We start from the raw sequence: 25049 nt of genomic DNA, 5'->3' as shown, positions 1-25049 counted from the left end.
ATTCAAATACAAGTTCAGTACCAGCAAGGGCTAAAAAGATTAAGTAGACAAAACTTCTTTAGGGAAACTAAAACAAAGACAGTATTAAATTAAAAACTGGGGCTTCCCTGGTGGTGCAGTGGTGAAGAATCCGCCTGCCAATTCAGGGGACACGGGCTCGAGCCCTGGTCTGGGAAGATCCCACGTGCCACGGAGCAACTAAGCCTGTGCGCCACAACTACTGAACCTGTGCTCTAGAGCCCGCGAGCCACAACTACTGAGCCCGTGAGCCACAACTACTGAAGCCCACGCACCTAGAGCCGTGCTCCACAACAAGAGAAGCCAATGAGAGGCCCGCGCACCGCAACGAAGAGTAAGCCCCGCTCGCCACAACTAGAGAAAGCCCGCACGCAGCAACGAAGACCCAACGCAGCCAAAAAAATTAATTAATTGATTATTTTTTTAATTAAAAAAATTTAAAAATAAAAACTGAAAGTCCAAGGAAAAGGTAAAGATGAATGCTTTAAGGTCATTAAAAAACCAACTGCAATAGCAAGCCCTAAGGCAGCAACTGGCAAATGGGAGTGGCAATAAAGTGTAATAATTTAAAAAGAACAACATTCGAGAACCAGAAGTACTGGTATGGTTTGGGTTTTTATTGAAGAATAGCACGTTTTCCTTGAGTTCATAAAAGGATTTGCCATGGCATGCAGTTTTTAAAACACATCAAAGTTCTCAGTCTAGAGCAACAAAAGTGGTAGGCAGTTTCTAAGCCTAAGTCCCAGGAATGCTCAGTTTACTATCACTGCCCATCTCTGAAGAATATGAGAGCAGCCACAGGAAAACCCAATAACTGATCTGCAGCAGGCTTTTTCTGGGGGTAGGCTAGAGTGACCATACTTACTGGAGTCCTGCCACTGGAATAAATGTAGCTTCCACGCAGAATAATACAAAAATCCCAGTACCAGAAAAAGGCAGAGGGCTAGCAGCAGATTGCGTACAAATACCAAGAGTCCCATCTTCACATGATTTACGATTTCCTACATGACCTAAAAAAAAAAAAAACCAAAAAACAATTTAGGTCTTAACTGATAAAGCAATCATCTTATTGATATACTCTACCTTAAAATAAGTATTTATAGGAGAATTTCCAAATGAAGAACAACCTAGAATTACCACTGAGTTGATGACCTGGCATCCTCCAACCTGCTCAAGCCCGGCTAAAAGAACAGCTTCACCATCAGTCAGCATCCAAGCCAGAAATCAGCAGTCATCCTTGTGTCCCTCCTCTTGCTCATTCCTGACACCCGATCAATGACCAAACTCTGGCAAGTCTAACCTCCCAAATAAATCTCAAATCACAACCCCTTCCCACCATCACTACCCTAGCCCATGCCACCACTGTATTCCCACAAGTTTCCACGCCTCCAAATATGCACTCTCCCAAATCCATCTTCCACACAGCACACGGAACAGTCTGTTAATAACACAGAGTCTAACATTACCTCCCTGCTTAAACCCCTTTGTATTAGTATTCTACTACTGCTCTAACAAATTATCACAAACTCAGCAGCCTGAAACCACTCAAATTTATTATCTCAGAGCTCTGAAGGCCTAAAGTCCAGCTACAGTGTGGCTCAGCAGGGTCCTCTGCATAAGTTGTCACAAGGCCAAAACCATGGGCTGAGCAGGGCTGCATTCCTTTCTGGAGACTCTGGAGATGAACATACTTCCAAGTTCCTTCAGGCTGTAGGCTGAATTCGGTTTCTTGCAGCTGTAGGGCCCAAGTCCCTGTCTCCTTGCTGGTTATCAGACAGTGTTTGCTCCTGTGTTCCTCCTCCTGTTTTCCATGTGGTACATTTCAGTAGTGGTGGGTTAAGTCCCTCTTACTCTGATCTCACCAACTTCCCCTTCTACCACATCTTGCTACTGTTTCCAGCTGGAAAAACTTCCTTGCTTTCCAGGTTCATGCAATTAGATTGGGCCCACTTGAATAATCCAGGATAACCTCCCTACTTTAAGGCCTGTAGCCTTAATTTCATGTGCAAAGTCCCTTTTGCCATGTAAAGTAACATGTTTACAGATTCTAAGGATTAACGTGTGGACGTCTTTGGTTGTTGTTTTTTCTTCTTCTTCTTTTTTTTTTTTTTGGCCACGCCATGCAGCATGCAGGATCTTAGTTCCCTAACCAGGGATCGAACCCATGTCCCCTACAGTGGAAGCACGTAGTCCTAACCACTGGACCGCCAGGGAATTCCCACATGTGGACATCTTTGAGGGACCATTCTGCCTAACAGAGCTTTCATTAAATTCTCAATTCCTTTAAAATAAAGTAATTGCTCCTTAGAGTCTAGTAGCTTCTGATTGCACCCCTATTTACTCTCCAACCATCTCTTGCTTCTCCCAACCTCATTTGTATCCTATGCTCTAGCCTCTCTTCTTTCTAGTCACTGAACATTTCTTGTTGTTTCTCTCCTCAAGGTCTGTCTGGAATACATTCTCCACCACCTGTTTCACCTGCTGCACGTTCTTTGATACTCACCTTAAACGTAGCATCAGCCAAGAAGACTTCCTAGGAGCACCCTTCCCAAACCCCACTCAGATATCTTAGTCATGAAATAATCTATGAGAAATATTATAAATATTATAACCTATGTATAAATATTATACATGAAGTGATAAAGAGTTAGCAGTTGCAGACTATATAACTGTCCACCTAGGAAAGCCAAGAGAATCAACCGAAAAATCATTAGAACCAACAGAAAATTCAATAAAGTAGGTGATTATATAATTTACTTACAAAAATCAACAGCTTCTTAAAAACTATACCAGTGATAACCAATTAAAAAATGTAAGGGGAAAAAATTCCACTCATGATGGCAACAAAATCTATAAAATACCTGAAAATAAACTTCGGAAGAAATGAACAAGATTTTCACCAAAGGACATAAAAGATCCAAATAAATAAACAGATATAACAGGTTCCCAAGTGAGAAGATTCAATATTGGAAACATGTCAGTTCTCTTGAAATGTCAGTTCTCTATAAATTTAGTCTAACTCCAGTCAAAACCCATGATTTTTTTAAACTTAGATCTAATGTTAATCTGAAGAGTTCATGCCCAAGAAGAGTGAAGAAATTTTTTTAACGAACAATAATGAGGGCTTCCCTGGTGGCGCAGTGGTTAAGAATCTGCCTGCCAATACAGAGGACATGGGTTCGAGCCCTGGTCCGGGAAGATCCCACACGCTGTGGAGCAACTAAGCCCGTGTGCCGCCACAACTACTGAGCCTGCGCTCTAGAGCCCATGAGCCACAACTACTGAGCCCGTGTGCCACAACTGCTGAAGCCTGTGTGCCTAAAGCCCGTGCTCCACAGTAAGAGAAGCCACCACAATGAGAAGCCCGCATACCTCAATGAAGAGCAGTCTCCGCTCACCGCAGCTAGAGAAAGCCCGCGTGCAGCAACAAAGACCCAACGCAGCCAAAAATAAATAAATTAATTATTTTTAAAAAAGAAAAATAATGAAATGAGGATTTGCCTTACTATAGTAAAACCAACTCAAAGCTATAATTATTAAGCTGGATGGGTACTGGCACAGGAAAAGACAAACAGATCAATGGAACAGAATAGAGTCCAGAAATGAGCTCTCAATAAACAGATACAGATATGGATATATACACATACACACATACAGAAATGAATTTATCCATATATTTGAATTTACAATAAGCATATAAGTTTGTTTAAAAACATATGACAGGATACATAGCTAACTGTTGATGTGGTTACCTCTAAGAAATAGGATAGGACAATGAAAAGTACTTTTCCCTTCATACACTTTGAATTAAATTTGTTATAAGTCACAAGTACTGCCTCTATAATTTTGAATATTTAAAAAATCAAATATAAACTAATGGGACCTAATCAAACTTATAAGCTTTTGCACAGCAAAGGAAACCATAAACAAAATGAAAAGACAACCTACAGACTGGGAGAAAATATTTGCAAACAATGTGACTGACAAGGGCTTAATTTCCAAAATATACAAACAGTTCATACAACTCAATAATAAAAAAACAAACAAACAACTCAGTCAAAAAATGGGCAGAAGACCTAAATAGACATTTCTCCAAAGAAGACATACAGATGGCCAATAGGCATGTGAAAAGTTGATCAACATCGCTAACTATCAGAGAAATGCAAATCAAAACTTCAGTGCGGTACCACCTCACACTGGCCATCATTAAAAAGCCTACAAATTACAAATGCTGGAGAGGGTGTGGAGAAAAGGGAACCCTCCTACACTGTTGGTGGGAAATGTAAGATGGTGCAGCCACTATGGAAAACAGTACGGAGGTTCCTCAAAAAACTAAAAACAGAGTTGCCATATGATCCAGCATCCCACTCCTGGGAATATATCTGGAGAAAACTCTAATTCGAAAAGATACATCCACCCCAATGCTCACAGCAGCACTATTTACAATGGCCAAGACATGGAAGCAACCTAAATGTCCATCGACAGATGAATGGATAAAGAAGATGTGGTGTATATATACACAATGGAATATTACTCAGCCATAAAAAGAATGCAATAATGCCATTTGCAGCAAGATGGATGGACTTAGAGATTATCATACTACGTGAAGAAAGAAAAAGACAAAACCATGATATCACTTGTATGTGGAATCTAAAATATGACACAAATGAACTTATTTGCAAAACAGAAACAGACTCAGAATATATGCTTATGGTTATCAAAGAGGAAAGGGGGTGGGGGAGGGACAAATTAGGAGTTTGGGATTAGCAGATACAAACTACTACATATAAAATAGACAAACAACAAGGTCCCGGGCTTCCTTGGTGGTGCAGTGGTTAAGAATCCGCCTGCCAATGCAGGGGACACGGGTTCGAGCCCTGGTCCGGGAAGATCCCACATGCCGCGGAGCAACTAAGCCCGTGCGCCACAACTACTGAGCCTGCACTCTAGAGCCCGCGAGCCACAACTACTGAAGCCCACGTGCCTTGAGCCCGAGCTCCACAACAAGAGAAGCCATGAGAGCCACAACTTGGAGAGCCCATGAGCCACAACTACTGAGCCCGTGCGCCACAACTGCTGAAGCCTGTGTGCCTAAAGCCCGTGCTCCACAATAAGAGAAGCCACCGCAATGAGAAGCCCGCATACTGCAACGAAGACGAGCCCCCGCTCGCCGCAACTAGAGAAAAGCCCGCTCACAGCAACAAAGACCCAACTCAGCCAAAAATAAATAAATAAAATAAATAAATTTATTAAAAAAACAAAAAAAAAAACAAGGTCCCACTGTATAGCACAGGGAACTGTATTCAATATCCTAATAAACCATAATGGAAAAGAATATGAAAAAGAATATATAAGCATTTCTGCATGAAGCCACCATAGATAGCTTTGAATTCTATCTGTGAGCATCTGTGCTTTATCTTGATTTATTTTGTGCATCTGTTAGCAAGATGTGTCCTAAGGTATCAGAAAAGCCTAAGAGAACTTGTAAGGGTGTTATGCTCAGCATAAAAATGGACGTAATTAAGCATTTAGATTGTAGTGAACAAAATAAAGATGCGCTTGCTTTGAATGTTCCTGTGTCCACCATTCAAACTATTTACACTCAGAGAGAAAGAATATTGAAAGCTGCCGAAGTTACTACTGGTTCTGCTAGTAGGAAAGGGGTCTCTCTTAACTGGCATCCAGTAATGGATAAATTGGAAAGTCTGCTGCTTGAGTGGATTGATGGGTGTACAAAGCACAGTGTTGCATTAAGTTATCTTATACTTCAGGAGAAATCAGTCTTTTCAAAAAGCTGAAACGGAAAGCACTGGATGGGGAATTCTCTGGTGGTCCAGTGGTTAGGACTCCATGCTCTCACTGCTGAGGGCCCAGGTTCAATCCCTGGTTAGGGAACTGAAATCCCACAAGCAGCACAGCGTGGCCAAAAAAAAAAAAAGAAAGCACCGGACAATGGTAATGAAAGTGTTACGAGAGTCAAATTTAACGGTAGTCATGCCACCAAGAAGGGTGGGATAGGGAGGGTGGGAGGGAGACGCAAGAGGGAGGAGATATGGGGATATATGTATATGTATAGCTGATTCACTTTGTTATACAGCAGAAACTAACACAACATTGTAAAGCAATTATACTCCAATAAAGGTGTTAAAAAAAAAAAGAAAAAAGAAATAAAGGTAGTCATGGGTGGTTTCATTGGTTTTTGAGGTGAGGGCAGCTTCATAGCTTAAAAGTTACTGGACAGACTGCTCTGGTTGATACTGGAGCTGCTGAAAAGTTCCCAGAAGGGGGCTATTTACATAAGCAAGTGTTTAACTATGGCAAAGCTGTAATTTATTGGAAAAAATTGCTGAGCAAGACCTTTCAAGAGAAGAAAAGCAGGCTAAGGGACACAAGGCATCAAAGGAGAGGTTCATCCTAATGCCTACTATTGATACCACTGGTGATGCTGTCCTAAGGCCTCAACTAATGTACCATTCAGAAAATCTGAGGGCACTTAAAGGCACTGATAAGAATACACTTCCTATTATGTTTCATTCACATCCAAGTGGTTGGAATACCCAAGTGATTTTTTTCTGAGTACATGAGTGGATACATTAGCCCTTCTGCTGAAAAATACTGTAGAGAAAATAACCTCCATAATAGGTGTCTTGTGGTTGTCAATAATTGTGCTGCTCATCCACCTGGCATTACCAAGTATAGCAGTTAACATTTGTGTTGTGTTCTTACCACCAAGTATGACATTGTTGCTGCAACTGCGTGACCAAGGCCCAATAGCCACAATTAAGGCTTACTGTATGCAAAAATGTGATGCATTTTATTATAAATGCCACTGACACAGAGGGCAACTCCAGAGCATTATGAGAGATCTGGAAAAATTAAAACATAAAATTGGCAATTGCTAGACTCACAGATATAGAGAACAAACAAGTGGTTACTAGTGGGGAAAGGGAAGGTGTGAGGGGCAATACAGGGGTAGGGGGAAAAGAAGGTTATTATGGGATTATATGAAATCATGTGTGTGAAACTTTTGAAAACTGTAAAGCACTATAGAATATAAAGAATCTTTCATTCAATAAATAAATAAATAAAAATTAAAAATAAAACAAATAAATAAATAAAATTGGCTACTGCTAAATCTGGAGACGCTTTCATTAGGCTAAAAGTCTTGGTGGGAAATGGCACTTGGAAGAGACTGTGTCCTGAAGTAATGAGCAATTTTAAAGGCTTCAAATCAACAATAAATATGGCAACAGTGACTATGGCTAAGGAGGCTGGGTTTGTGGAAGCTGATAAAGATGCTGAAGAGGTTTTAGCATCCCATGACCAAGAACTGACACACCAAGAGCTGATGCAACTGCAAGAGTAAAAGATATAGGTTGAAACTGAACTCAGTAGCAAATAGCCCATGAGTGAAGTCAACCAGAAACTGAATGTAAAGCACCTACATGAGATTTTCACTATGAACGACAGTGCCGCAATGATTGCAGAAAAGTATGACTTTAATTTTGAAAGGACACACAAGTTTAGGGCAGGTTTGCAGGATGTTTTGAGTGTCTATAAAGAATTGTATGATAGAAAAACGCGTGAGGCTAAGCAATCAAGCATACTGTCCTGTTCAAGCCTGTCACATCAGCCACAGCAGACAATGAACCTCAACCTTTGACATCAAGGCAGACAGCCATAGAAGGTGTAGACATAACTGACCTGCCTGGTCTGATGGATTCAGACAATGATGAGATGTTGAGAAATGACCCTCTTCCCCTCTCTCCTACACCCTCGTCTCCTATACTTCCCACCACCCCAACCTCCAATGATTCAGCCTAACACACCATCACCACCACCTCTTAGCCTTCCAGTGTGCTTGCTGTCTTCCTGACTCTGGTGAGGGAAACAACACCATAAATACATTATTTCTAATTTATACAAGCTATGTTATTTATCACGTCATTCCTGTTTTACTATATGTTAGCGTTATTTTAGATTTTAACTGTTATTTGGCATGATTTGGTAAATTATTTTTTGGGTCTGAGAACACTCAAAAAGTTTTCCATATAAATTAATGGTACTTGCTTCTTCACTTTCTACCATTTTGGCTTACGAAAGGTTTCCTAGGAATGTTCTACTTTCAGATAGCAGGGGAAACATGTATCTGTTGAAATTTACAACATTCACACACCTTGACTCCACATTTCTATTTCTATGACTTTTTCCAAGAGTAACACTCCAACAACTATTTTAAAAGATAAGTATCAATACATGGATGTTTATTAGCAACACTGATTATAAGAGCAAAATACTAGAAACAGCTCAAATGTCCATCGATAGGGAACCAGACAAATACATTATGGTACATGTACACAGTGATATTTATATCATTGCTATCACTGAGGTCTCGGCAGGAAGTAGACAGCACATGAAAAGGAGTTAACCAAAGGAATTAATGACAAGATTTTTTGTAGGGTTAGAGGAACTACCCAGGGGCAGTGACACATCCAGGAACTAGCAACAGTAGGAAGCTACTCCTACCTTGGAGCTGAAAAGGCAAAGAGAAAGAAGGGAGATACTGGAGCCCAGCAAGAGCTGGCTGGAGAAGAGAGGCCAGCCAACAGGAGCAGTGGCCACAGAGGAACACATCTGCTACTACGGCCATGGCAAGGGACCGTAAGGGATAATACATACTGACTTCTCTCACCACTGGTCCTCTGATCCCCATCAGTGCCTTTCATCAGCTGATCCCAACTGGAACCCAGAAGGCAAGGAAGCCCAGATGGTACAGTTTGTAGAGGTCAGCCACCAGCACACAGAGGAAAGGTGGACAATGGATTTTTTTTTTTTTTTTTTTGGCTGCATTGGGTCTTCGTTGTTGCACGAGGGCCTTCTCTAGTTGCAGCGAGCAGAGGCTACTTTTCGTTGCAGTGCGTGGGCTTCTCATTGCGGTGGCTTCTCTTGTTGCGAAGCACGGGCTCTAGGCGCACAGGCTTCAGTAGTTGTGGCGCACGGGCTTCAGTAGTTGTGCCATGCGGGCTTCAGTAGTTGTGGCTCACGGGCTCTAGAGCTCAGGCTCAATAGTTGTGGTGCACAGGCTTAGTTGCTCCGTGGCATGTGGGATCCTCCCGGACCAGGGCTCGAACCCATGTCCCCTGCATTGGCAGGCGGACTCTCAACCACTGCGCCACCAGGGAAACCCTACAATGGATTGATGAAGGCAGGAATATAACAAGTATAGAATATGATGTAACAGTTAACAGAATGAGACACACAGGCATGTCCTGACATAGAAAAATAGCTAGAGTATACTGTTAAGTGAAAAAAAAATCTTGTAGAATAGTACGTATGTGAATGTATGTATGGCCCCATACTGGTGGTAACAAACAAGGAAGACAGTAATATTTAAAATTAAGGTTAAGGGCTTCCCTGGTGGCGCAGTGGTTGAGAATCTGCCTGCCAATGCAGGGGACACTGGTTCGAGCCCTGGTCTGGGAAGATCCCACATGCCGCGGACCAACTGGGCCCGTGAGCCACAACTACTGAGCCGGCGCGTCTGGAGTCTGTGCTCCGCAACAAGAGAGGCCGCGATAGTGAGAGGCCCGCGCACCGCGATGAAGAATGGCCCCCGCTTGCTGCAACTAGAGAAAGCCCTCGCACAGAAACGAAGACCCAACACAGCCAAAAATAAAATTAATTAATTAATTAACTAAAAAAAATTTTTTTAAATGAATGCATATATATGTATACCTGAGTCACTTTGCTGTACAGCAGTAATTAACTGAGTCACTTTGCTGTACAGCAGTAATTAACACAACACTGTAATTCAACTATACTTCAATAAAAAATAAATTAAAAAAAAAATTAAGGTTAAGAAGGAAGTACATAGATAAAAGAATACACACCAAGCTGTTGACAGTAATTACCTCTGAAAAGTGGGTTTGGAAAGGGTATTTTTCACGATGTATTTGTATATTTAACTTTAATATTTGTACTCATGCAAGTAATAAATGTACAAAGTTTTCAAAGTGAAATAGAAATTGGAGACTTGCATTTCCAGTAGCACAAAGGACGTGTACTCTGTCCAATCCTCCCACAAAAACAACGAGAAATTTAAGGTATAAACAGCCTGCCTACAAAAAGCAGGTGGTTCTTGGAACGATTTTTCTTTCCTTTTAAAAGGGGACTGAAGTGGCTGCTCCCAGCCCTTCCCCCCTCCTTCTGTCCTGAATGCAGATGTGACATCTGAACTGCCACAGCCATACTGTGACTTCAACCTAAAGCTCTGGCAGACACACGACCGTCAGTCAGTCAACGAATTTACCCATTTGTTCAACAGATACGACAGTGAGAATGGCGAACTAATCACCTATTTTATTTCTGACTTTTCCATTAAGGAAAAAGATTTTCAAATAAAGAGGTAGAACAAACAGCCTAAACAGGAAACTGATCTCCAGAAGTGGATGACATACAAAGAAGCAAGTACTAGCTTAAAATAAGCCAAAACCTCCAAGACAAGGAGGAGTACAACATCTCGATATTCGGAAAGAGATGAAATTTCAAACTCACTGCGAGGACAAAAGCTTGACAACACATTCTAGTGGTGAGGTTGTGGGGAGAACGCCCATACATTGCTGCTGGCAGGAGGGATTTGGCAGTATCTAACAAAATCATACATGCTTCTACCCTTTAACCCAATGATCTCACTTCTAAGAAACTATCCCAAAGATACACTGACAGAAATACAAAAAGACTTATGCACGTGGCTACTTATTGCAGCACTATTTGTAATATAAGAGAAAAAAACCCTTCAGTAAGAATTGAATAAACTCTGGTGTATTCACAAAAGAGAGGATTATGCAGCCATAAAAAGGAATGAGGGGGCTTCCCTGGTGGTGCAGCGGTAAAGAATCCGCCTTACAATGCAGGGGACGCGGGTTCAATCCCTGGTCTGGGAACTAAAATCCCACATGCCGCGGGGCAACTAAACCCGCACGCCATAACTACTGTGCTTGCGCGCCTCAACTAGAGCCCGCGTGCCGCAAACTACAGAGCCCACGTACCCTGGAGCCCGTGTGCCACAACTAGAGAGAGAAAACACGCATACCACGACTACAGAGAAGCCTGCACACCACGACGAAAGATCCCACGTGCCTCAGCAAGGATCCCGCGTGCGCAAATAAGACCTGACGCAACCAAAAATAAATAAAATAAATAAATAATAAAAATAAATAAATCTTAAAAGGAATGAGCTCTCTCCCTCTCTTCCTTTCTGAATAATTTAATCTAAAAGCCATTAGGCTTTAGGGGCCAAGCAAGGTAGGCACATATATCTGGAGTGAAGAGGGGGAGGAGCATCAGGCCATCATGATAAGTCTGGGGGTATGGCAGGAGGTGATAAGGGACTGACCAAATAAGTAAATATACTGAGGCTAACAGGAGCCAGATTTCTCAATGATGGAGAAGTGAATTGAAAATGTGGAAAAAGAAAAACTAGAATAAATCTTTTGGGTTGTATTGGAATTGAAGGTATCAGTGTGAACTGATGGTTTTCAATATATACACATACAAAAATATAAAAATAACTATAGATGTGGACAATGTATGTGTGCTTTTGTGTATGTACATGCTTGTAAGCCCTAGCTCTGTCCACTGAAAGGGCCCGGCAGCAAGCATATCCCAGTAGCAATGAGCACACCTAGCACCTAGATCTTGGTTTTTAAATACTATTCTCCACTATGTAATAGGAACCAGGGGTCCCTGGAAGAATGGCTGATTCCAGGGCTGAGGCAGAGAAGGCACTATCAAGATAAGCCTGAAAGTAGGAAAGTGCTCAGAGTGCCATGTGAAAAGGAAAATGCAGTCAGCTTGAGGGGCTCCTAATGGCCAGGTCTGGGGCAATTTAGACTGATAATAACAGATTATGACCCATTAAATAAGAATTTAATAAATGAGGAGAGGAAAAAGCTCTCCCTTAGAGTGGAATGAGTGTAGAATAATGTAATTAGAAAATCACCATTTAGCAATCATTTTAGTAATAATTCAGCTAAGAAACATCAAAGGATGCTAAAATTAATAAGTAATATTTTGAGAAATGGGACATTATATCATCTTAAAGTATCTCCCCACAAGATAATTATTAATTACAGAGAGGAAAAGAGTAATTTTACAAGGCAGAAATCTGATAGACACCACCATAGACTAGCTGAAGGATATATGGGAGTACTTGTAATATTCTTGCAACTTATTTGTAAGTCTGAAATTATTTCAAAATTAAAAGTTAAAAAAGAGGGCTTCCCTGGTGGCACAGTGGTTGAGAATCTGCCTGCCAATGCAGGGGACACGGGTTCGAGCCCTGGTCTGGGAAGATCCCACATGCCACAGAGCAACTGGGCCTGTGAGCCACAACTACTGAGCCTGCGCGTCTGGACCCTGTGCTCCGCAACAGGAGAGGCCACGATAGTGAGAGGTCTGCACACCGCGATGAAAAGTGGCCCCCGCTCGCCGCAACTAGAGGAAAGCCCTCGCACAGAAACGAAGACCCAATGAACACAGCCAAAAATACATAAATAAACAAATTTATTTTTTTTAAAAAAAGTTAAAAAAGAAAAAAACTTAAACCAAATGCACAAATAAATGTTCAAATAAACATCAAATGAGATTATGCAGCCAATTAAGATGTTGTTTATGAAACAATTTTAATGACATGGAAAAATGCTTATGCTATAGTAATGAAAAAAGTTGATACAAGTATCATATACTCAACTATTAAAAAAGAAAGAAAGAAAGAAAGAAAAAGACCAGAATAAAAACATAAGAACACTAACAGATGAGTGCAGAGAATTTTTCTGGCTGCGAGAGGGTACCTGGCCTCCCTGCACAGCCATAAAAAAAAAGCACGCAGGTAAAGAGCTACAAGTGCTCACAGCAAACTCTCTTCAGCATGTAGGGGGAATGCAGCAGCTGGACTCATTCCCTCCTCATGCATTCATCTTATCTCAGAGAAGGATGTGTCTCTCTTCTGTTCAAAACTAATGTAACAAACACCAAGTGCCAGGGATTATGCAAGGCACAGAGGACACTAAGACAATCAGATTTAGACCCTGCCCTAGAGGAGTCTGACTTCTCACTCCCCATTCATTCTTCCACCCACCACAATCTGATCTGGCTTCCAATCCTACCTGTTGCCCAACTCTAGACACAATTAATATAATTTGTACACATTCCAAAAAGTAATATATACTAAAGACATAATGTGTGTGTGTTTGTTTGTGCGTATGTATAGAGAGAAAGATAGAGAGACAGAGGAGGGGGGACAGAGGAGAGGAGTGGGAGGGGGAGGGGGGAAAGAGAGAGGGAGAGAGGGAGAGGAGAGAGAAAGAGAGACAGAGGGAGGGAGAGAGAGAGGGAGCGCACGAGCAATTTTAAATGGAGAGAGAAGCTTGGGGTGCTGTCTCAGGCTTTTTATATTCTCATTCCACAGATATCCCCAAGGCAATCTCATTCCACTTCCATGACTACAATTACCATCCTTAACCCAAATTTTATATATTCCATCCAGATACTTCTTCTAAGTTCCATGTCCCTTTATTTAACTTTTTTTGGGGGGGGGGGGGGCTTACCGTGCAGCTTGCAGAATCTCAGTTTCCCAACCAGGGGCTGAACCCAGGCCCCGGCACTGAAAGCCCAGAATCCTAACACCAGGCCACCAGGGAACTCCCTCCATTTATTTAATTTCTGTATCATCATCTAGATGTTTTACAGATGTCTCAGACTTCCCAAAAAAACCTCCTCTTTCTCCAGTATTCACTATCTCAATAAAAGGCAACACCTTCACAAGTGCTTCTGTCAAAAACCTGGAAATTATCCTTGACACTACCCTCCTTCTCACTCTCACCCTCCATATATAATCAGTCATCCAGCCCTGTGAGTTTTACCTCTTAAATACTTCTTAAATCCATCCGTCCCTCTATCTCCACTGCTACCATCGTATTTCAAGTCACTATAACCCTTTGTTTGGGCTACAACTATAACCTCCTAATAAGCCTCCCATGTCCATTCTTTTGTGTGTGATAAATTTGACATGTTACATTTCGTAAATTTAAGGTGTATAGCGTGTTACTTTGATATATTTATATACTGTAACATGACTGCCATTTAAGCAATATTTATCACATTACATTATAGTACAATATTATTGTCTATATTCATTATACTGTATGTTAGATCTCTATGGCTTGTTTACTACTTGCTACAAGTTTCTACCCTTAACCATCATCAGACTTATTCCCCCATCCCTCAACCTCTGGTAACCTCCATTTACTCTGCTTTTGTACAGGTTTGCTTTTCAGATTCCACATATAAGTGATATTGTGCAGTACTTGTCCTTCCCTGACTTATCTCACTTAACATAATGTGCTCAAGGTCCATCCCTGTTGTCACAAATGGCAGGATAGCCTCCTTTCTCATGGCTGAATAAATATTCTATTGTGTATATGTACCACATCTTTTTTTATCCGTTTATCTATTGATGGGCATTTGGGTTGTTTCCATATCTTGGCTATTATGAATAACGCTGTGATAAACAGGTGTGTATGTATATTTCATCCTGTTTTCATTTCCTTTGGGTACTTCCATATTCATTCTTGATCCTCTTCAATTCATTCTCCGCATAGCAGCCAATGTGGATCTACTTTATTCCCAGATTTAAGCTTTGTAAATTTCCCACTGTCTTTAGGGTAAAGTCCCAAACCCCTTAACAGGGCCTATAAGATTCTGCATGATCTGGCCCCTGCCCACATCTCCTCCCATCTCTCTTACCATCTCTTACCACCTTACCTCTGTGAGTCTGCAACAATGAACGTCTTTCAGTGTTCTGAACTTGTCATGCTGTCTCCTAATGTCAGGCTGAAACCTTGACCTTACCACTTCACCTAACCAACTGCCACTCTGCCTTTAAGTCTCAGCTTAAAAGTTAATTCCACAGGGAAACCTTACCCGTCTCCACACTTTAGGTTAGGTCTCCCTATTAGAAATTCCCACAGCACCCGTATATCCCCATCCATTACATAATGCATTTATACTCAGGAGTATTTACAGTAATTTGCTTAAAATTTTATTCTGGCTAATCTAGGCAGTGAACAGGTCTATTTTATTCACCATTGCATCCCTGGTAGGTATTCAAAAACTATCTGCTCACTGACCAAATGTTCAGTCACTTATAGTCTGCTCAAAAAAAGGTACAAAAGGTACATAAAACTAGGTTATTTTAATTAGCCATAAAAGAAAATTACAAAAAAATTTGAACTCACTGAAACAAAGTACACCAAACTCCTGTCACTTCTAAAACATCCTACAATGTGGTTATTTTCTAAACTATACTTGGCAACAATTTTTAGTCTGAAATGTTAGAATTTTGCTGACCTTCAAATAGCAGCCATAATGAATATGAACTCAATTATGACAAAATTACACAGAGCAAAAGCCACAAAGTATTTCCTGAACATGTCTCCTGTGAATACTTTTGAGGCAAGCTAATTAGAAGCTATTACGTACTATTTATTACCCAGCTTCCTGAACAAGTTACTGAAAAGATCAATTTTTTAAAATGGTTTTGCTGAATGTACACCTCCTTTTCAGACTTTATGCATGACTAAGCAGATTTAAGTAGTTAATTAACATGCAATATATTACATTATTCTATGCAGAAGAATTGTGTATTTTCTAATTGCAAGTCAATGCAAGGGATAAAATAATTAATATTGCTAATATTCACACAGTACTTACTGCAGACTAGCCACAGTTCTAAAAGTTCTATATGCTTTAATTCACTGAATCTTCTCAACAATCCTACGAGGTTATCATTATCATTATATAGAGAATAAACTGAGGCACAGAGAGAGAAAATTATCTTACCTAAGATCATAGAGCTAGTAAGTGGCAGACTGAGGATTCAAATCCAAATGATCTGATTTCAGTCATGTAATTTTTTTCATTTGAAGAGGCTATATGGTACAGAACAAAAATGAAACAGAACCAGTGAAGAATCTAAACAAAAGTGGAAGAAAGGAAGGGGGAGGGTCAAGGGGAAGTGTGGTAACTGAAGAGCACACAACAGAAAAAACTTTGTCACAGGATGGATACATATCATTAACAAAGGTTCTACCAGCCCCACGCCCACTCCCAAAAGGCTCTATAAAACAAGAGGTAACTAAGAGCCAAGATTAAAGGGAGAGCCTCAGGGAAAAAATAGTGAAACATTTTTTAAGTAAAATTAGCACTCAGGAAAAGTGAAGAAAGAAAAATAACACCACCACAAAAACAAAAGCCTCAATGAAAGAGAACAATTAAGAACTGCTGAAAACACAGTAAGTCATGAAGGCCATGGGGGATAAAAAATGAGGAAGATAAAATGAAAAAGAATAAAAAGTTTAAAAGGATTACCAAAACAAACCCAAACAAAAAACAAAAACAAAAATACAATAGTTGCCATAGGAGATCCAGCACAGGTATGACTGGTGTCTGAAAAAGAGAACCAAGCATACAGAACAAAAAAAAAGATATGCAAAAATGGATAATCAGAGAGAACTGGGCTGAGGGCAAGTTGGCCCAAAAATACAGAGTCCCAGCTTCTCTGAGCCCCAATAACCAAGGTGGCAAGGATAACCTGAAGATCTGCAAAGGGAATTAAAAAGCTAAGGGTATGCTGAGGTTCAGATTACCCACTGTGTGGATTACAGACTTATTGCCTCTTAGCTCCAAATTCATCCTTTTTGCTTGCTCTGTGAAAATGGATCTGGGCCCTTTAAATATTTTCCTTTTGCTAGTTGACATGATGTCAAGCTTTGTCACTAGAGGGTGCTGGAAAGCCATGGCTTCTGGGTTCTAGTGTGTTCCAGTGTGTTCCTCTCGGTAGGCTCCTGCAGCACACAGGACTTTTCCAGTGGACAGCAGTCAGCAGTGAGCAGCAGCCAACAGCTGCCCTCAGCACTTCTCTTGGGCAGTTTTGTACCAGAGTACCTCTGGTGAGACGTCTCTCTGTAAACAGCTTTCCCCAGTACCCAAGACGGCAGATTTCTGGCAAGCTCCACCATGCAGCATCACAGTGGCTCATCTGCAATCCAGTGAGCCACTGTCATGTCCACTACACCAAAGTCTGAATCTCAGCCTGTGGTGGGTGTGAGGCAGGTTGGGGGGCTCTTTGTTGAGCGCTCTAGCTCATCCCTGAGGTGGCGGCTGCTCCTTGGATCTGTTTCTATATTCTCTAGAGTTCTCTTTACTTCTTTTTGACAGCGTTATTGAGATATCATTCGCACACTATACAATTCACCCATGCAAAGTATACCTTTCGATGGCTTTTAGTATTTTCAGAGTTGTGCAAACATGACCACAATCAATTTTAGAACATTTCTATTACCCCGAAATGATTCCCCACACCCCTTAGCTGTCATCCCCTACAAACCTCCAGCCCTAAGCAACCACTAAACAACTTTGTTCTATAGACCAGGCAAATGTCTATAGATATTTCATATAAATGGAATCAAACAATATGTGGTCCTTTGTGACAGGTTTCTTTCACTTAGCACAATGTTTTTAAGGTTTGTGTACATCAGTACTTCATTGCTTTTTATTGCCAAATAACATTCCATTATATGGACCATCTTTTATTTATCCATTTGTCAGTTGATGGACATGTGGGCTGTTTCCACCTTTTGGCTGAATAATGCTGCAATGCATATTCATGTACAAATTTTTATAGGGACATAAGTTCTAATTTCTCTTGGGTATGTATGTAGGAGTGAAATACACCCAGGTCATACAGTAACTCTATGTTTAACTACTTGAGGAAATGCCACTGTTTTCCCACCAGTGTATGAGAGCTCTGATTTCTCCACACCTGTGCCAACACTCCTTATTATCTGTCTTTTTGATTATAGCCATCCTAGTGGGTGGGTAGGAAGCGGTATCTCATTGTGGTTTTGATTTGCATTCCCCTGATGGCTAATGATGTTGAGCATCTTTCCAAGTGCTTATTTCTTTACTACTTATTAGCTAATCTCATGTTACTCCAATTCAGTTAAAGTTAATAATCCTTACATTAAACTCTACCTGCTGAAAGTACCACGTGATTGGACCTAGACTTGTGTAACACGGGCAGTCAGTGACTTTCTGAGTACAAATTAGGTATCTACACCAAGGTTTTAAAAATGGAAGGCAGAAGAGTACAACTGAAAAGATTTTGTCCCTGGTCAGATGTTCCCTTTAGTAGTAGCTGAGAAAAAAGCCTAGGGGAGAGGGGTAAAAATCCAAGGAAACAGAACTTTCAGTTTTGCATGTTTTAGTTCATTTCTGTTTTTACAAACACACACAAAAAAAGCCTTTCTGAATAAGAGCTGTTAATGCTTGGTTTTATTGGGTTTCTGATTATTTGTTTTAATGGTATGTTCAGAGGACAAGCTTCTAGACATAATTCTTTATTTGGACAAGTTGACTCCAATCAGTCTTGAGAAAATTCAACTGGAATATTTGAAAAGATGACCTTGCTTTGGGCCAGCTGAGATAAAATGGTGGGGACTGGTGTTGAAGGTGGTTGGGAGATGGCAGTATGTCCAGAAAACTGGAAACAGAAGGTTGCAGCACAAAAGCAGTCAAGAACAATACTTAAACATGGACATGGCTGTGTTCCAATTAAAACCTGCAGGCCTGTCTGCTGGCCCCTGCTATGCATGGTATATAGACACACAACATGTAGCAAAACCACAAGAGCATAAAAACATGAATGGGAATTTTAGAACTTTAAATGCAAGATAGTGTTTTCTCTGGTGGAGGACGGAGGAGACCAGGGAAAAATACATGAGGCTTTTACTGGAACTGTAATGTTCTGTTTCTTAAAAAAAAACAAAAACAAAAACTGACGTAATATGGCATATTAAGATTTGGTGATGGGTATCATCATATCGTTCTGTTCCTGTATGTGTAAAATACATCATTAGAAAACACAAGATAAATGTTCCCTTTCATTGCTATTATGTCTCTGAGACTTCAGATGTCTTAGGCCTATGTAGTAGTTCCACATTGTTTATCTGCTCATATCCTTTTTTAAAAAGGGCAAGGAAAAAAATATAATATTGCAGAACAACTATGCTGGAACCACGATGGAAGCTATGCCATCTTATCAGTCCAGGCAGAAGCCATTATTACACACTTGAGTATAGCAGTAGGAACACAGTGTGGTACCTGCCCTCGAGAACAGTGTGATGCATGCAGTTAAACAGGTACAGACATTATGAGGTGGTGGAAATTTATAACTGTCTGTGAGGTTTCAGAAAAGCTTCAGTGAAGAAGCTGAAGCAGTAAAAAGGTCGAGAGGCTTCAGATGCCATGCTAAGGGGTCTGAAATTTATCCCACTGGCAATGGAGAACCAGTGAAGGGAGTAAGTAAATGACATAGTCATACCTGTATTTTAGAAAGATCACTTGAGTCGCAATACAGAGGACAGCCTGGAAAAGGCCAAGCAAGAGCAAGAAGAGGGTGTTGTAACAGCCCAGGCCATTCACTGTCAGAGAGAACAGACATCTCAAAGGCACACAAAGATTCACCAAGGTAACAAAAGAAAACACCAGTACTCCTGTTTATAAACTTTTCTGATATTTAATTTCAGTGGACACTGGCCTCCTCAAACAATCCCTATGTCAGACATCTTGGGGCATATGAGGTTCAGGAAGAAGCCTCAAAAAGTGTGAAAGTTCCAGAGCATGGGGGGTAATGGTACCATTACTTACCATTTGCTTCGTGATGCAGTGCAGTTTATGCATTAAGTGATAACAATGTGGTTAATTTCATAAAAATTGGATCCTATTTTAAATAAATAGGATCATAACTAAACTTGACAATGAGATGGTGAGTAACCATGAAGCTCTTGTGCCTCAAAGAAGTTCTCTGGTTATCATCTGGCCAAGCATGTATAAGACTTCCAGAACTTAAAGAGCAGTTGTATATTCTTCTTTTACAAACATACTGGTGTTCCAAGTTTGCTAAACTTTTCTGGGATGGCAAATGTCTGTTAATAGTATGGCACCTAGAAGATTTTCCAAAAATACACACATCTGTCCTTTCAAGGTGAAGAACATGTCTTCACAAAAGCTAGAAACTAGTTTTGTTTGTTTGTTTGTTTTTAAAGAAAATACGTTGAGTGCATTTTGAAAACAGATATTTGGCAGTGTTTCCATCCTTATGTTATTTTGTTGCCAAAAAGATGTAAAAGTGTCATTTATAAAAACTCTCATATCTACATGCCAGCAGTTCTCAAACTGTGGTCCAAGGACCCCAGACAGTCCCCAATACCCTTTCAGTGGATCTGAAACAGGAGGGAAGGGGGCAGGGCACAACCTCTGAAAGAATGACATAGCCCTAGAACATGACATAAACTGATTAGAACCAAATGGGTCCAAGATGGCGGACAAGTCGACTTCCACTAGACCTTGAGCCTCAGTATACACTCACTGTAACACATCAGCAAGCTAAATGACACACCCACAGGCGCCATGACAGTTCCAAGACCAACCACAAGGATTAAAAAGTGGGCGGTGGCCCAATTCCTGGAAATCCCTTCCCCTTCCTGAAATAGCTGGAATACTCCTCCCACTCATTAGCCTATGAAATTACCCACCCCTATAAAAACTGACAACCCCATACCCTGGTGCCTTTCTCACCTTCTGAGATGGCCCACACTCTGTCTGTGGAGTGTTTCCCTCTAAATAAACCCACTTCTTACCTACCACTTTGTCTCTCACTGAATTCTTTCTGTGATGAGACATCAAGAACCTGAGTTTCATTAAGTCCTGAAACCAGTGTGTAATCTCAGTTGGAAGACTGTGGATTCTGGCCGGGTTCGAGTCCTGGCCGCGTGGGTTCGAGTACCAGCCGCATGAGTTCAAGCCCCAATCTGGGTTTAGGCTGGGTTTGAGTCCCAGCACGTGGGTTCAAGTCTCAATCTGAGGTGCACAGTTTCAGATCCACGAGTTTAAAACTGTTTTCACAGTAATTCTCAGACATTATTTGCCCTGTTCACTCTTTTTCTCTCACCAAGGGTCCAGCACAGTTTTCCAGAGGCTACATAACATATGATGACATGTGACTATATCACTGTCCTCACAGCTAATGGAATGCGTGCTTGTGTATTCCTGTGACTTAAAATTTTCTCAGTAATTTTTAATATATTAAATGTCAATAGACAAAACCCATAAAATGAAAGTTCTTTGGGGTTTCAATAATTTTTATAACTTATAAAGGGGTCCTGAGATCAAAAACTCTGAAAATCACTGCCATATACTTTGAAAACTTAGGAACAGAATAGTCTAACCTGTTTAACATATTTCAAACACAAGGTTTCTGTGGGTTTTAAGTCATGTCAAAAACACATAAACATGCCATCTTTCCATTATTTTGTAAAGAAAACTAACATCAAGGAAAAGGGGAATTTACTGACATATAGACAAATAATGATAAGACAAGGCAGTAGATAACATTTAATCAGAATAACATTAAGTTGTGCAGAAGTTCACAGGGAAGGAACTCCTGTCAACCAGGATGACCAGGCGGAACCTAAAGGAGAACAAATTGGAATTAAAGCCCCATTATCATCTTTACAAACATTTCAGAAGAAGACTGAGGAGGAGCAAAATTTCAGGGGGACACAGTCAACAACGATGATGACACGCTGAAGGAGAAGTGCATACATTTTAGCAGCCCAAGCAGTGAGCACATTATAACATCAGTGACAAGAGTGTATGCACACATGCATGTGTCACTTCTGGGTGAGGGCTGGGAACGGCTGAATGACCATATATAATTTGTTGACATTTAAAGAATGTTTAAATTGGTATGATACTCATATCAACCAACTCTTCCCTTCTTGATCTCAGGATAATTCTCTCATGCCCAACCCGCCCAGACCATCATCACTGTTACACAGTGGTTAAGAATCTGCCTGCCAATGCAGGGGACACTGGTTCGAGCCCTGGTCCGGGAAGATCCCACATGCCGCGGAGCAACTAAGCCCGTGCGCCACAACTACTGAGCCTGCACTCTAGAGCCCACAAGCCACAACTACTGAGCCCACGTGCCACAACTACTGAAGCCCGCGCACCTAGAGCCTGTGCTCTGCAACAAGAGAAGCCACCGCAATGAGAAGCCCACGCACCGCAATGAAGAGTAGGCCCCGCTCACCACAACTAGAGAAAGCCCACACACAGCAACAAAGACCCAACACAGCCAAAAATAAAAAAATAAATTAAAAAAAAGGATGTATAAATAAAACCACAGTGTTGGCAGATGATTTTAGGCTAATGATCACCTACTGTGAACCAGGGAATATACTAAGCATTAAGAATCTTAAAACTGGGACTTCCCTGGTGGTCCAGTGAAAAAATCCACCTTCCAATGCAGGGGACATGGGTTCGATCCCTGGTCAGGGAACTAAGATCCCACATGCCGTGGAGCAACTAAGCCCGAGCCCATGCACCACAACTACAGAGCCCACGCACTCTGGAGCCCGCACGCCACAACAAAAGATCCCAGCATGCTGCAACTAAGACCCGACGCAGCCAAAAATTACTTACTTAATTAATTAATTAATTTTTAAAAATCTTAAAACTATTATTTTTATGATAAGAGGTCCCTTATGTATCTAATAGTACAGGAGCAGGCTTTTTACATCTATTTGCTCAAATTCTCAGAACCTTGCAAGGTAGGTATTTTAATCCCCAATTTACCAATTTGAAAACTGAGACTACACAAGAGGTTCTGAAGCCTGCCCAAGGCCACACCTTAGAAACTGGTGAAGCCATGATGGAAATCTTGGTCTGCTGACTCTCCTCTACCCCCAGGCAGGACATGGACACACCCTTCCTATTACTGCAGTAGCCTAAATGGTAACCTTCCCTCCAGCCTCACCTCATTCTAAGCTCTCTTCATCCATAATATTTTATGACCCTGTAGCAGACATGGCACTACGGTTGCAAACCTCAGAACTTCCCATGTCAGGGAAACAGGACATTCACTCCTCTGCTGCCTCCACACACACTGATCTTCCTAAAAGGCAAAGCTGATAAAGTCATTTCCTACCTTTAAACCCTTCAGTGGTTCCTCCTCCTCATCACAATAAACTCCTGAACTCACAAGCCTTCAGTCTAACTTCTGCAGCCTCCACACACTCCCCAAACATACCCTATTCCCCTGCCTTTCAAGCATCTTCAGGATGCAGCCACACTCTCCTGTGTTTCTAGGCCATTATACACATTGTTTCCTGCCTGAAAAGCCTTTTAAACCCACATCTACCCAGCTACTAACTAGTGATCCAAGACTTAGGTAGGTGTGAGCTTCTCTGGAAAACCATTATTTACATTCCCTGTGTGACATCAGATTCTCTTTTTAGGAGATCCCACAGGACCCTCAAACATAGCCCGTTACAATGTATTCTAACTGCCAGTTCACTGGTTTCTGGTCCTACCAGACTAAAGGCTCTTTGAGGCCCGGGATATGCCTTTTGTATTTGTAATGCCATAACCCAGCACAGAGGTTAGCAGAGAGCTCATGCTCAATAGCTACTTGTGGGATGACTAGAGGGCCTAGTACAGTGGAAGACCCAGACACATATACAACCAAGCAAAATAAGATAGGATAAATGTGAAAATAAAAAAGGTGTGACAGGATGCCAAGCAAGTGGAAAAAGGTAGGAAAATCTGGGGAAATCCTGAGATTTCCTTACCTGATTTCTCAAAGTTTCTTCAAATCCTGATGCTGCTGCTATAATCATAATCATCAGTCCTTACCTTGAACTAGGTACTGGGCAAAGCACTTTACATAAAGTGAACTCATAACCACCCTATGCATTTCACTAATGATGCAACTCGGACTCCAGAATCAGACACTTGCTCAATGTTAGACAATCAATGGCAGAAGCAAGATTTCAATCCAGTTTTCACTTTCTTTGTTAAAAGTGAAATCTCCTCCCCAAACGCCAAAGTTTTACAGCCTCAATTAAACCCAATTAAACCAGTAAGATTGAACTAGGATCCTTTTTATTTTAACCATTCAAGTGAAAATGTAACTTGAGTTATTACACACTTCCTTGCTTTTTAAATTGTGTATCTTGAATATAATTTAACTTTCTGTGGATGCCTCAGGACTATTTCTGTGTTCATCACTGAGGGTGCTGTAAAATAGTGATGCCCTCAGGAATGACTGTGCCATGACTGGAAAATCACTGATTGCCCTCGTACCAACAGCCTCGGCCTGTTACATTACAAGCATTACTGTGCTTGTAATGGAGTTCTGACTTCCCAATCCACCCTCATTCCATGCCTAGTTAGAGCTATTATTTCTTGCTACTGTCAATGTGTTTCTCTCTAGTAGCCCATCTGATTTCGCTACCTCTAATCTTCCATGGGCCGTGATACTCAAAGAAGATGTAGCAGTCATTACTGCTGTTCAACAGTTACTTCTGGCTCTTTGCTTTCCAGGCACATGCTAAGACAGCAATTCCTTGCCCTTCTTTAAAGTTAGGCATGGCCATATGACTTGCTTTAGCCAATGATATGGAAATGAAAGTGACAGGTGCCACTTCAGGATGGAAAGTTGAAAGTCCAGTGTCCCTTGATCACCATCTTCCACTCCATCAAAATGATCATGGAAACACCATATTAAGATGGAGTTTCCATCAGCATGGGTCCCTGAGTGACTGAGAGGAGGAGAGTTACCTGTGCCTCATGCTGGACATGTGGCATGAATGTCCACTTTTGTTCTGTTAAGCCACTGAAGTCTTAAGGGTTTTTGTTAATGAAGCCTAATCCAAGCTATACAGACCAATACACCAGCTCTCTCAGTAATAAATTATCTCACATAAGTAACTTCATTTACAGATTTTATGATGGCCATTTTGTTTGCACAAAGAATTTTCTTTGCATCTATCCTGGTTCAAAGCTATGTTCAATATAAAATATATTTGCCAAGTACCTCCTATGTACAAAACACTGTGCTAGATAAT

At 41.1% G+C, this 25049-nt stretch overlaps 1 protein-coding gene across 4 annotated transcripts in view; it reads right to left on the bottom strand.

Moving 5' to 3' along the window:
* ST3GAL3 (ST3 beta-galactoside alpha-2,3-sialyltransferase 3) overlaps window positions 1-25049 on the bottom strand; it is a 236181-nt gene that overhangs the window by 208235 nt on the left and 2897 nt on the right. For all 4 annotated transcript variants that reach the window (XM_068539708.1, XM_068539709.1, XM_068539711.1 and 1 more), the window contains exon 2: window positions 884-1028. In XM_068539708.1, coding sequence (XP_068395809.1) covers window positions 884-998 — 115 coding nt within the window. In that variant the 5' untranslated portion in view covers window positions 999-1028. The remainder of the gene's footprint in view (window positions 1-883; window positions 1029-25049) is intronic.

The sequence above is a fragment of the Eschrichtius robustus genome, chromosome 3 (genome assembly GCF_028021215.1).
Source record: "Eschrichtius robustus isolate mEscRob2 chromosome 3, mEscRob2.pri, whole genome shotgun sequence".
Classification (NCBI taxonomy): Eukaryota; Metazoa; Chordata; class Mammalia; order Artiodactyla; family Eschrichtiidae; genus Eschrichtius; species Eschrichtius robustus.
This window is presented reverse-complemented; position numbering and strand designations above follow the sequence as displayed.